This window comes from Corvus moneduloides, chromosome 1 (genome assembly GCF_009650955.1).
Source record: "Corvus moneduloides isolate bCorMon1 chromosome 1, bCorMon1.pri, whole genome shotgun sequence".
NCBI lineage: Eukaryota > Metazoa > Chordata > Aves > Passeriformes > Corvidae > Corvus > Corvus moneduloides.
Window position 1 is genome coordinate 43,195,742 of NC_045476.1, and position 13,751 is coordinate 43,209,492.

The 13,751-nt window shown below is 40.9% G+C and overlaps 1 protein-coding gene and 1 long non-coding RNA gene across 6 annotated transcripts; one reads left to right on the top strand and one right to left on the bottom strand.

Annotated features, from left to right (window-relative positions):
* Nucleotides 1-4,636: 4,636 nt before the first annotated feature.
* Nucleotides 4,637-10,867, bottom strand: OXSM (3-oxoacyl-ACP synthase, mitochondrial). 5 transcript variants are annotated; one of them, XM_032107984.1, is made up of 3 exons: nt 10,746-10,867; nt 7,657-8,662; nt 4,637-5,247 (listed from the first exon to the last, which is right to left on the bottom strand). In XM_032107984.1, the coding sequence occupies exons 2-3, from the start codon at nt 8,658-8,660 to the stop codon at nt 4,845-4,847; spliced, it is 1,407 nt and encodes a 468-aa protein (XP_031963875.1). In that variant the 5' UTR covers nt 8,661-8,662; nt 10,746-10,867; the 3' UTR covers nt 4,637-4,844. The 5 variants fall into 5 exon arrangements, with proteins under 5 accessions (XP_031963875.1, XP_031963852.1, XP_031963865.1 ...); XM_032107961.1 differs by having other exon boundaries at nt 7,657-8,668; nt 10,746-10,861; XM_032107974.1 differs by lacking the exon at nt 10,746-10,867 and adding an exon at nt 10,506-10,732.
* Nucleotides 10,868-10,903: 36 nt separating this feature from the next.
* LOC116443674 lies at nt 10,904-12,605 on the top strand. Its single transcript, XR_004240022.1, has 2 exons — nt 10,904-11,148; nt 11,561-12,605. It is a non-coding gene; the product is annotated as an uncharacterized LOC116443674 (long non-coding RNA).
* Nucleotides 12,606-13,751: the final 1,146 nt, after the last annotated feature.

Below are 13,751 nucleotides of genomic sequence, written 5' to 3' on the forward strand. Positions count from 1 at the left end.
GGAAGAAGAAAGGGGGGAGAGAAAAAGTCATCAATTCGTTATACATTCTTTTCATTCTCTGATACAGTAACATCTACTTTCTGCTTCAGAATAGGAGGAACATTTGCCAGTCTAAATCCTACAGTGTGGGGGGAAAAAAGAGTATTTAGAAACCTTTTCTCAGAAATTGTCCAAGGTAGCAATGCTCCACATAGTCCTCAAAAACTCAAATGCCTCCTCTCCCAATTATACTCTAATAGAAGACCGCATATAGCTGAAAATATACATACATTTAATTTTTTTTCTGACATCAACAATCACTGTAAAGCTTTACTAAATAAAAAAGCATATGTTAAACAACAGATAGCAAAATTAATCCTTTTGCAAACTTATACCAGTTGTTTTCCACTCTACCTGAAAAGTCCTTCACCTCTGAGATGCTGCCCTGCTTTGCTTTGCGAAAATCCACCTTCTAGAACATTCCAACCACGTTTTAAAATCAATAGAGCTTCTCATGTTTCTTATCACAGAGACTTTCCTCTTTATTTCAACAAACATACTCCACCATTCCCCTGTCCTTAAAGTCTGCTTTTGAAGTCATTAAAACACAAAAGGAAAGACAAATTAGGTCACAGGATTGAGAGTGAACCCCCTGGATGCTTTTGTACCAACTGTTTTCTCATGCCCCATCTGGTCACAAAACTCAAAACGCTGGCCTCACAAAGATGCCACCCCAAACCCTCTGACAGCACCAAGGGACTTGGCACAGATCCCTAGCATGGATGGCTCTGGCTGTAAGGCATGGTGGGAAGGGTGATGGGACAAAGCTGGTCCTCAAACCCAAGGTTTTGTTGTACGCATTTCCCACTCGTGTCTTGAGAAATCATGAAATATGATACAGAGTATATTCAGAGTGTCCATGCTAGAGAAAGGCAAACTATCATCAGCTGGTAAGCAGGAAATCATGCTGACTTGCATCTAAAGATAATTTTTGTATTAGTTAACTTTTTGTTCAAAAGGATGCCATAGATGCCTTGGAAAAACTATAGCTTAGTGTATACCTATTGTTGATTTCTATTATCATATTTGAAAACTGTGAATCCCATTTTTACTGAAAATAAAAGATTTTGCTCAGGGTTTCTTTCAAGATTTAACTGGATTTAATTTGAAATAATTTAGGAACTAGCAAGACATTATTCTATGAATTCTTTCATTAACCAAAAATACGCTGTATACCAAAGTAAAAAACTTCTTCACGCTGAACTAAAGCGATCTGCAGTAAACTAACATGAGGAATATTTCTCTCTACACTTGCAGAACAAGCTACAGAAGTCTGAAATGAAATGAGGTTCATAATTTAAAAGAACTGCTTCTGGGACAGACAGTAATTAACGCCAACCAGTGGCTTGACCTCTGTAAGATTTCAGCAAGCATATGCTGTTTACATTTTTTTATAACACGTTTTTATTAGGTTCCTTTAAGTAAATGAGTTCAGGTAAGTTACCATAATTCTAATTTTTGTTTCAAATGCATTTATTTCTAAAAACATTAGATTTAGTTAAAATCTTTTCTTCAAATCTAAACAATATTTTAACCAGCTGGAAAGTAGGTTGGCAGAAGAAGACCCAGTGGTCCTGATGGACCAGATGCCTTTGCAGCAAGGAAGACCAAAAGCATTGTGGGCTCCATCAGGAAGCGCAGCAACAGCAGAAGCTCATAGGAGATGATCCTTCCCCCACACATCAGAGACATATCTGCAGAGCTGGGTTCAGTCCTGGGCTCCCCAGTACATGAGAAATGTTCATACTGGAGTAAGTCCAGTGAAGAGTCACAAAGATGATAAAGGACCTGGGGCATCTGACATGGAAGGAGAGGATGAGGGAGCCAGGACTTTTCAGCCTAGATGAGACAGGTTCCTATGAGGTCTTATCAACATGTATGAATACCTGAGGAGGGAATGAAGAAGAGGGAGCCAGACTCTTCTCAGTAGTGTCCACTGAAAGGATAAGAGGCAATGGGTACAAATTTAAATACGGGAAATTCTATTTAAATGTGAGAAATTTCTTACAGTGAGAGTGACCAAGCAGTGGCACAGGTTGCCTAGAGAGGCTGTGGAGTCTCCATCCCAAGAGATACTCAAAACCCAGCAAGACATGGCCTTGAGCAACCTGCTCTAGCTGGCCCTGCTTGGAGAAGTGGGGCTGGACTAGGCAATCTCCAGAAGTGCCTTCCAGCCTCAGCCACTCTCTGATCCTGCCTGGAGCATTTGGCTCTCACAAGTGTGTTGCACCACTTGAGAAGTAGGCTTCGAAATAAACACTCTACCAGCATCTCCAAGTTTTGCTTATCAGATGGTAAGTGACTCCGGACTTGTAAGTCTAAATATGAAGCTTTTAAAATCCAGACTGTGGATGCTTACCTCTCTCGATTATTGAAGATGAAAATAGCATTTTAAGAGAAAGCATTGTTTTAATACATTGGTCAATTTGCCCACTTAGTAGTTTAGCAACACAGATCTACTTTCCTTTTATATTTGCAGCTACCATATTAAAGCAGTAATTAGCAGTAAGTAGTCCCTGATCAGCTGAGTGGGGTATGTGATAAAAAGAGATGATTCCAAGAAAGTACATAAAAGTGAAAACTTTATAAACATGACAGGGGTTAAACTTGGGCTCTATTAATTTTTTTAAAAAGCTGGATTCCCTACAGGGTACACTACTACTGCATCTAGGTGTCTTAAAATCATCCATAATCAAAACACATAAAATAATTCTTGTCACAAGGCTTTCATGGTTTAAAGGATACCTGCACCAGATGATTAAATTGCAGTGGGCTGAAGAGAGGAGAAATATCTTTTAATCATTTCAATTTCAGATTTATTTTTCTCTGTGACAGTATCATCTATCTTTTCATGGTTGGCACACTACAGCTTGCACCCAATACTCCTGGGCCATGATCTCTGCTGTCAAGAGGGAAAAGGAGGCACCTCTGTCGCAGTATTAATTACAGGTCTGCAGCTATGTAACAAGACTGGGTGAGTTTAGTTAGACTGTACTTCCAGTCCACAATAATGCAACACTATCAAGTCTTCCTTTATTCTGCCCGGAATCACAACTACCTGAAAAAATACCATCTCCCGAAGAAGCTTGCTGGATGATTGCCTCCACATTCACCGCCCGCCTGCTAGCTCTCTCCTGGAGTCTGAATTCTTTAAATCAATTTCTTTTTGCATATAATTTGCAGAGGGTGTTGTTGGATTTTATATTCTGCCTTTTATATTGTATTCAATCCAGATCCTCATTCATTGTACTGCCACTGTTAATTAAAATAAGGTGAGAGATTTGTCGGTATTTTCCCTGACAGCAAACTCCCATAGTCTCTCTTGCTTGTATGCTTTCACATTTTGCCTTTGGTAATATATCATTTTACTTTCAGGCTTATTATTCATTAATCTGTTCTGGGCTGCACTGTTCTGTATGAACTCAGCTTCTGAAATAGTCTTAATCATTCTCCAACTGCATTTTTCACATCAGCCTCTTTAACTTTCTATTCAGTAAAGACAGCAAATGCAAAAATTATGCTGTTCAATATCAGCATTCCGACCATTTGTGTAAATAATGAGGTTTTAGGGTACAGCTCAGCCTCATGATAGCCCATTAGTAAGCTCATTCCAGAATGAAATTTACTTACAAGTGCAGCTACTTTTTATGTCATTTATTTTAAATCTAGCAAGTTACTTCCCCTCCACTTACACAGGTCAAAGGCAAAGACTGACAATTTCAAAAAGAACACTGGTGAAAAGTCTTTTAATGAACTAACCCACCGATGGGAATATCAAACTTCACCCACATTTGCACTATCAATCAAGCCACTATTTGGCTAAGATGCTTCTGGTGCCAGAAGGAATAGACTAAGTCCTTTATTTTTTCTTTGCAAAACTACATCCTCATCAATATGTTAGCTTTAGGTATAGTGTTCCTGTTCTCTCAGATTTATTTCTTGAAGACATTTTTTTTTCCTAAGAGACCTTATTTAACAAATTTTGCTAGTTCTACTTTTCCATTTTGGCAGAAAAACCACATACTTCCCAAGATACTTATTCCTTTCTGTATAACTATTTTTCAAATCTTCAGTGCCATACTTGAATATCTACCTTACTATGCTTGAACAAAATTTCAGAGCAAAACAGGTCATGACCTACTAATTCTATCCCTGTGCCACATGGAAGATGTACAGGTCATGCTGTATGCATCCTTCACTGTAACCCCATGGCTAATGAGGAAACACAACAAATGGAAATGAATAAAGACAAAAAGAAAATGAACCAGTGCCCGACATGAATGTCTATATTATTGTCCCCTGAATATCACCTGTGTGGAAGAATGTACATAAACCTATGATATTTGAGACAATTTACCGTGAGAAAAAAAGCAGAATTCTATATGGAGTGGGTAACAAAGGGGAGCTCAGTCATAAACCACGTATCACCATGCAGTTAATTCATCAACTGTGGAGTCCTAGCTTGTTAGCCAGCCTCTCTTTTGTATAAACGCTTCCAAACAATTTCTTTGTCATATGCATAGAAAAATTTATTCTAACGCAGTTTGACCATGTCTCCTGCTCTAGTCAAGAACAAAAGCTTCTTCATCACACAAAGAACAGATCTTTTATTTATTTTTATTAAAATGAGTAAAAGAAGTTCCCTCTTTCTGAAAGAATTACTGGTGTAAATGTTAGGCTGAATAAAGTTCTTATGTATCAAATGAGCAACTCTCAAAGCTGAGAAAAGATTACAGTACACACCAGGGATAGAAGTACAGAAAACCATCGTTGGTGCCATTTTTTCACAACATTCTTAGCGTAAGTTAAACACTTGCAAAGCACAGAGTTGCATTAGTGCCACCAAAGCCAAATGAATTTGTGAGTGCTATACGCCGTTTGTCAGTTTTCCACTCCTGAGCTGTCAATGGAACATAATTGAGATCAAACTCTGCCTCTGTTTTCTGTAAGTTTAGAGTAGGTGGCAAAATTCCATGGTAGCAGGACAGTGCAGTAAAAGCTGCTTCAATAGCTCCTGCAGCCCCCAAGAGATGTCCCGTTGCTCCTTTTGTTGAGGAAACTGCAATATTACGTGAGTGATCTTTAAAAAGTCTCTTGATTGCTTGATTCTCAGCAGCATCTCCTAGAGGTGTAGAAGTTGCATGTGCATTGACATATGTTACATCTTCAGGTTTGATCCCAGAATCTTTTATTGCTGCAGACATGCACCTAAGGAAAGAAAGACAAGAGAATGCTGATTTGCCCAATATATTTTTGTCAAATGTACAAACCAAAAGAAAAAGTATAGGTTGTTTTTAAAATGTTTATCAAGTGTGAAAATCTGCTCTAGCAGAGATGTAAATGACAAGAGGCTAACTCATCTAAGCACATTAGCATCTACATTAGGTACCAGAGGAAGAGAAAAGTGAGGCCCACTATAAAATCAGACTTGCTCTTAAAAATTCCACAACTAGGAAAAATACAAAGAAGAAAAGAAGATATGACAGTCAATCTCTACAGACTACATTAATGTATCGAACACCCTTTTCAATGTAAAATTTGAAAATGTTTGAGAGAGAAATAACTACCGATATTATTAGAAAAATTTAGATATGCTCTCCCCAACAAAAATACTGAGAAATGAAAGAAAACATCTGCAGTCATTCTCCACATGAGCTTCTTTTGCATGCTTTCCAGAGACTAGAAAGTGTCAAGGAGATAGCACAAATTCCTATATTTCATTTTATAATGAAATTTACTGAAAGTCACACTCTTTTACCCTGACATGGTATGTTTCATTTGACTCCTGATGACTTGTGCACTGTGACTGCATCTATAAAACATGCTTTTTTATTAAAACCATGGAAGGATCAACACAGTTCCATATTGCGATTTTCTCATAGATTTCCCTCAAAGAAGAAGACGAATCAGACATCTCTCCTTGCACATAACAACTTAACATAGCACCTATGAGTAAAAGACCACTGACTCTTTTGAAATTTATGAAAAATAAGGAAGTAAAAGGAAGCTCAAAAAAGGATAGTACAGGTTTCTGGACAAATTTAAATGTCTCTACTACGGCCTTCTACCCTTAGAAGCATCTAGCTTAGCTTAGGGTGGAGACCACTGATGCTCACTGTCACTAGATAATGAGCCAATATTCAGAAAAAGAGGTTACTGATAACTATGAGATACATTAATTTAGTTAAATACATTATCTGCAATGAACATATTCACTTAAGAAGATACCAGATTACTTGTGTAGGACACTCTTTATATCCACACTTCTGAGTCTGGCTTTGCCTCTCCTTTCCTGCTGGTTTATTCCAACACACATATTTAGCCTCCAACAGAAGTAGTTATTAGAAGATGACAAAAAATATATTCCTCTGATTTTTTTTGATGTGGCAAATAAAATTCCTACAGAAAAGTAAGATAAGCACATATATTCCAGATTTAATCCATATACCACTGCAGGAACAAAATACTGGCTTGAAGACAGTATTAAAATGTATTATCTCATCTCAAGGGTGGAAAAGCTCAACATTCCTGAGATACCCAGATTAACTTTCAACTCTTCCTACTGTGAATTTAATTTATATGCTACTGCAATCATAAAATACACAAAAATTCTATTACAATGTATTGCCATATCATCTCAAGGGTAAACAAGTCTGAAAATATGAGATAAGACACTCCTGATTACTCATCTCACACCTAAGTCTGCAAAACAATTAAATATGACTCAAAGAGCATCGATGGAAACATGGTATATTTACACTTCTAGAAAAATCTGTTAACCTTATAAAGATGCAAACACAGCTTTACAATACCATGCAGAAGTTTGATCTACTTGTGCAGTGCTATATTGAATTTTGGTATTAAATATTCACATACGTTCAGAATAAGGCAAACTAAATCTTTAGTAAAGATTCCAGTGCCGGCAATAGTACTCAGCCTACACAATGCTCACCAACTTACACATGTAATTTAGCTCACAATTTAATTAGGTCAATAATGATTAGATGAGTATCATCTACCTGTGAACTGGTTTTGATGAGATAAACAGTGATGAAGCTTTACCACCTCCCTAAACAGTACTAAAGTGTATTTCTGCTATGCCCCTTCACCAACACTCTTAGCTGCATCCAAATTAAGTATTCAGTATTCTAACAAACTACATCCTCTGAGTGCTCTACAGCTTTCATCACCTGAGATCCCTTGCAACAAAAATTCCTAGCTTTTGTAAGGGGGTCTATCTTCTTGATGGACAAAGGGTGAAGGAGAACCTGGAAAGATTCTATCTCACCACAAACATCTTAAAAAGATGTTTCCATCGAGACTCATGTGAACAGCTGTATGCACCAAAGGCAAAGTGTTTTCACATAGAGAAAGTTTTCATAGCTCTATGGAAAAAGGCTCACTCTATCAAGAAATGGCCTTCACCTTACTACTAAAAAAAGAGAATTGAGGCACAATGTTACCAGAAGCTCTTTCAGTTTTCAAATTTTCAAGCTTTTGGAATATTAATTCAAGATTGAACCACCTTTCTCTATAAAAGTATACAATGACAGATACAAACACAACCACTATAACTAACATATGAAGTAGCCATTATAATCAACATAGAGTTCTTACCTGAATGCACCATCTCCCTCTGGGTTAGGGGCTGTTATGTGGCAAGCATCACCGGACAGTCCATAACCTAAAACTTCTGCATAGATCCTAGCACCTCTTTGTACGGCATGTCCATACTCTTCCAAGACCAGCACAGCAGCACCCTCTCCCATTACAAACCCCTCCCTCTGCAAATCAAACGGCCGACAGGCTGCTTTAGGGCTCGAGTTAAAACTCGTGCTGAGGGCCCGGGCTCTTGCAAATCCAGCCAAAGACAAAGGACTAATGCAAGCCTCAGTCCCTCCAGCCAGCATGACATCAGCATCACCAGCAGCAATGAATCTAAAGGAGTCTCCAACTGCATGTGCACCTGTGGTACAAGCAGTTGACACAGCATGATTTGGCCCTTTCAGTTGGTATTTAATGCTGACATGGCCTGCTGCCATATTGACTAAAATCTTGGGGACAAAAAATGGGCTGACCTTATTGTAACCCTTTGTTTTAAATAAGGCAGCTGTGTCAGAAATTTCTTCCAGTGGAACCATTCCCATCCCAATTGCCACACCAGCAGTTAAGCGATCCTGTTCAGACTGGGGAGACCAGCCGGAGTCCTTCATTGCGAGCTCTGCTGCACCGATGGCCATCACAGTGGCAGAACTCATGGATTTGATCTCTGACTTCGACACAAAGCCTTCTTCACTGAACTCACCCTCCTTGCTTCCCCTTGGCACACAAGCAGCCACTCTACACGGGATGCCTGCATATTCTTCCCCATCTAGTGATGTAATCCCACTGCCTCCTTCCAGAAGGTGCTTCCACACAAACTGAGTCCCCACACCAAGAGGGGACACTAAGCCAATACCTGTAACAACTACTTTCCTTCGACATGCAGGCAGTGACTTGCTGAAAGCCCTTCTGTGGTTTTGTAAATGTAGATTTAAATTCAGACTCCGGAGATGAAGATTTGCAATCTTTAACAGATCCTGTGAGCACTGGGAGAACATGGTGGCAATAATCAAGCACATTCCTGTAACTGGAGTGGGGTGGAGGGGGTGGGGAAAGACAAATACAACAATAAAGCAGCCATTGTGGAAAACATTTCAAGAACATTAAATTAATAACCTGCTTTATACATAACAGCCTATTTTCAACCCTGAAGAAAGGGATATAGTTTCCATGCCTGTAATGAGGAATACTATGAGTTACAGCAGATAATGGCACAGAAACACATTCACTTTAGCAATGTCTTTAGTGGGCTCTTCTAGATTAAGCTGCTGATGAATATGACTTTGCACCACTGTGGACTGTGAAGCACTCTCTGGTTTTGCTGCAAAATTTCCCCTGGAGCTTTAACCGCCAGTTGGCTGGAGGTAGAAACAATGAGCATTAACAGCTTCATTCTTCTAAGGGAAAAAGTGTGTGATCACCTGAAAGTGTATGTCCTACCATTACCAAGTTGAGGATACTGTCATCTCAACCTTCATATCAGACAGAACAGTCTGGAAACCTCAAACAGAAGTCAATAAACTCGTCTTGTTTCTGCTACCGATGTAATTACACAACTTGGACAAGACTCCTTATCTTTCCACCTCCACCTACCCTTTATCAGCCTTGGGTTATCACACTGTTAGGGGACAGTATCTCAAGTAGCTTGAGCAAGATTTACCACAGCACTACCTCCTACCACAGCACTACCTCCGTTGAAGGCAACACCACCAGACCCTGCATAACAAAAGACACAGCAAGTAATGGCAGAAGGCCTCTCCTGAGCACAAGTACTTGAGGCTGGACGAGAGGACCATGCCAAGCAGTGATGCTGCTGTACTGTGCTGTAGTTCCTTGCCTTGGCCACTGCCAGGTCCAGAGCCAGTCTGATTGCACCTATCTGAATTGCTGGAGCAGGGCAGAAGCTGCAGCACAGCACTTCCAACATGTACGACGCAGGCTTCAACAGGTTGCCTGCTTTTTGCCTCGTACAAAGGACAACTTGGCATCCCCAACTCTTTGGTAAAATATACAGAGCTGTATGAGGACCATAAGGGGCTGCTGGGCTAATGCACTCCTGCTAAAATACTCAGACCTGTGGCAGTACAAGTGCACAGCAGCGTTATTAAAAAATGTCATGGAACCATGGAAAGGCCTGGGTTGAAAGGAACCCTAAAGATCATCTCATTCCAATGACCCCTGCCATGGGCAGGGACACCTTTCACTAGACCAGGCTGCAAAGACCCACATCCAGCCTGGCCAAGAACACTTCCTGGGATGGGGAATAAAAATAATAAGTAATCACAGATTACATTTTATACATATTTTATGTAATTATTAAGATTAATTATAACAAAAGTATTTTTAAAGAAGCCTACTTTAAATTCTGAGCCAAATTTGCCATTTCAGTTTTTTAAGCCACTTAGCCTGGACTCTAGAAAAGATGTAGTGTATGTGTGTGTATATGTATATAAAAAGATATATTATACGTAATATGTAATATTAAGTATTATATAATGTATGTTACATATATAAATATATAATTAATATTAGTCTATACATAATATAGAATATAAAACAGAGCTCTGCAGTCATATGCATAGAGTATAATGTATAACATATACGTTTTAAAGACGATATATATGATATGCATTGCATAACATATATGTAAGATAACGTATTTTATATATATTATTACACATACATATAATAACGTATAAGATTAACATATTTTATGTGTGTGCATACATCCATATATCAATATACACATACAATATGACTGCAGAGCTGTGTAAGGCAGATCGTCCAGCAGCCCCACGCAGCCTCTACTGAAATGCCGTCACCCGGTGCCGAGCCGTCCTGTCCGACCCAACAACGCCCGATACCTGCTGTGCGGGAAAACCAGGCGCAGGGTAATTTCCCCCCGTCAACAAGAGCTACCGGACGGCCCCAGGAGTTTCAAGGGCAACGGCTACTTTTAAAGTTTAAACCAGGAGTCAAACCCCAGCGCCACGGCACTGCCCCACGCCGCCATTGCCGGCCCGGCCCGCCCCGCTAGGGGCAGCGTCTCCCGCCGGCCCGTGCTAAAAACCTCCGCTTCCCTGCGCCCCGGCCCTCAGCGGTACCTCCGCCGGCCGCGCTTCCCCCCCTCTCCGCGATGGTTCGCTCTGCCTCCCTCTCCCGTTCCGACGGCGCGAGGCCGCACCACTCTGCAGGCGCGGGGGGAAAGAAAGAGGTGTGCGGGTACGCGCGGCCCAGCAGCGCTTCCTCCCGCCTGGCCCCGCCCCGCGGCCGCCGGGGTAGGCGGGCGGCCAGCGTGATCGTGTAAATAGCTCAGCACCGCGGAAAATGCGGTGAAATAATTTCCTGCCCAAGCCACGTGTTTAAATCACGCAAAGGAAGAGTAAAAAAATATCCGTAAAAACCTTCAAACCAACACTCCGGTGTAGTAGCAGGCAAGATCTTATCGCCCACTACAACCCCCGGACAGCGCGTTGTAGTGCGGTGGGGGTCGTGCTCTTCTGCCAGGTAAGGAGTGACAGGACAAGAGGACAGAGCCTCAAGTTGCGCCAGAGAAGGTTAGATTAGATAATTTGTGCACTGAAAGCATTGTCAAGCATTGAAAGAGGCTGCCCAGGGAGGTGTTTGAGTCACCATTGCTGGAGGTATTTAAATGATGGTGTAGATATGGTACTTAGGGACATGGGTTTGGTGGTGGGCTTGGCAGGGCTGGATTCGATGATATTAAAGGTCTTTTCCAACCTAAATGATTCCCTGAAAGCATTTTCTTCCTCATGGATGCTGAAGTGCTGCTGGAGGAGATGGAGGTAAACAAAGACTAAATGATCACTGGCTTTACAGGAGCGTCTTACAAATACATGTACAAATATGCCAACAGCACCGGTGCAGAAAGATAACTATTTGTTTTTGCTGCTTCCAGATGCAGAAACTTTAGTGGATGACCTGAACTAAGATGAAGCCGCTATCTATGCCTGAGGATGATGTGTAGGAACAACTAAGTTAACTTAAGACAGTGGTTCCTTACTTAAAATACACGAAGACCATGGCAGAGCATAAAATGTTTGTCAAAGTCTCATCAACAGGGACATGAATTAATTACATTGTGGGTTTACCTGTTGGATGATACCTTTACATAATTTTATTATATAGCAGTAAGAAAACTGAAATAAATTTACCCCCACACAACACAGTAATGTTTATTACCTCCAATCACAGCTACTTATAAATGCAAACTGTAGCACAGCAATGAAGCACGTACTGCAGAAAAAAGGGGAAAAAAAACAGAAAGAAGAGAAATGCAATATTTAATAATGAAGAAGTAAACATTTGTGCACAATATTTTTTTAAATGAAGAGTCTGTTTTTAATTTAGAAATATAATTCCTTGGGCATTTAATGTGTTAGCAGTTTGTTGGAAGTCAGCACTTGGTTTTCTAAATTTTTCACACTGCTTTTCTATGAGCATTTCCAAAGCATCGTTTACAAATGCCATACTGAGATGCATTACATATTTATGTTACATGTATAGCAATACAGTTAATCTTTACATTTCCTAGGGTAACCAGCACTGAGAGTCACATGCCTAGATGAAACACATGAAAAGGAAGTTAAAAACTGAAGCAGCAGGCAAGGAACATGGCATAATTTTAAATTTAAAATTTTATTACTTTGGTACCAGTTCCATCACCCTGAGGGCTGAAATAGTAACTTTTTAACTATGCTAGTAGGAATAATAAATGTAATCTCAGGAAAAGTGAATTGTCCTGTGTTAAATCTCAGCTTTTGTGAGGGATATGTACCACCATTTTTAAAAGTCATAGAAGCTGAGCTGTGACCTGTCAGAAGCAGGCAGCAGAGCCATAGGGTAATATCAGCTACGAAATCAGAAGTCAGCTTGCATTTTAAAGACCTCTCTTGCCTGGAACGCCTTAAATCTTCGTTCCTAATAAAGCAAATCTCCACAGGCCTTTGTGTCCAAGGTTCTTCACCACAGTTCTTTCACTAGTAGCACAAACCAGATGTCTAGAAGAAGACCAGGTTTTTTTTGCTTCCCTGGGACAGACTTCGGGTATTGCCAGGCAGGTGTTGTGGCAGGGCCAAGTCACTACGGTGACATTCCTGCTCAGGCAACCCAGCTGAGCCTGAAGGTATGGCACCCTCAGTACTGTCAAACCAGGGCACTACAAAAGGGGATTTGTATCCTCGATGATGTTACTGCCTGCCACGGGGCTCCCGATGTTGCAAAATATGGACTAGGTAAACATTTTCTTAAGAAATTACATTCTTTGATGTTTGATCTTTGTATACTTTCAAGCTAAATCAACCAGAAAGGTTAATCAAGCTCTAAGTAATGTCCAGGTGTTAGAAAGACAAATTGCTTGTTGACAGAATTGCTTTGTTGGGGCTCCACGTGTTTCAATGATCTCACACCTCAAGGGAGGTTTACAAAGCTTGGGAAGAAGGATGTACCACTGACAGTGGGCACAAAGAGTGCAGAATTTATTGGACACAAGGACGTTTTGCAGAACTCCGAAGGAAGAAACTAGCAAAGGCAGCTCAGCATCTGTGTTGGAATCAGCTCTGACTGGGTAAAAGGTAATCCTGGCAGGGGGAGTTTCCAACCATCGACTCAAGAGAAAAAAATGACCATGTGGACTAATCAGCATAAGAAGTAAGGGAATCATTTAACCAGTAGAAGGTAGAATGCTAATTAATAAGAGAAGTGTATAACTTGTAGCCAAGGAACATTGATGCCTTTGTTTGCTAAAATATGTGAGTAGTGAAAATTTTGGTAGTCATCGTGCTGGCCTTGTGCACCCCTTTCTGCACAGATTTGTAAATAAATCAAATACCTCGACTCTGCAGTGGATTGGCCCCTCGCACACCGGGAGAAAGAACCTCCTTTGGGACACCGAGAGCCCCGTGTGACCGGCAGGTCCGGCTGCCCAGGGGGTGCGGGGTAAGGAATTAAACCCGCTCGGGCCCTTTAAGGCCCCCCCATCCGCCGTCTGTGGGCGCGGGGGCTGCCGGCGGTGACCTCACCCCTCCTACTGCGCATGCGTTCGGGGGCGGGCGGCCCTGCCCAGCTGCGGGCGGGGACCTCGGGGCTCC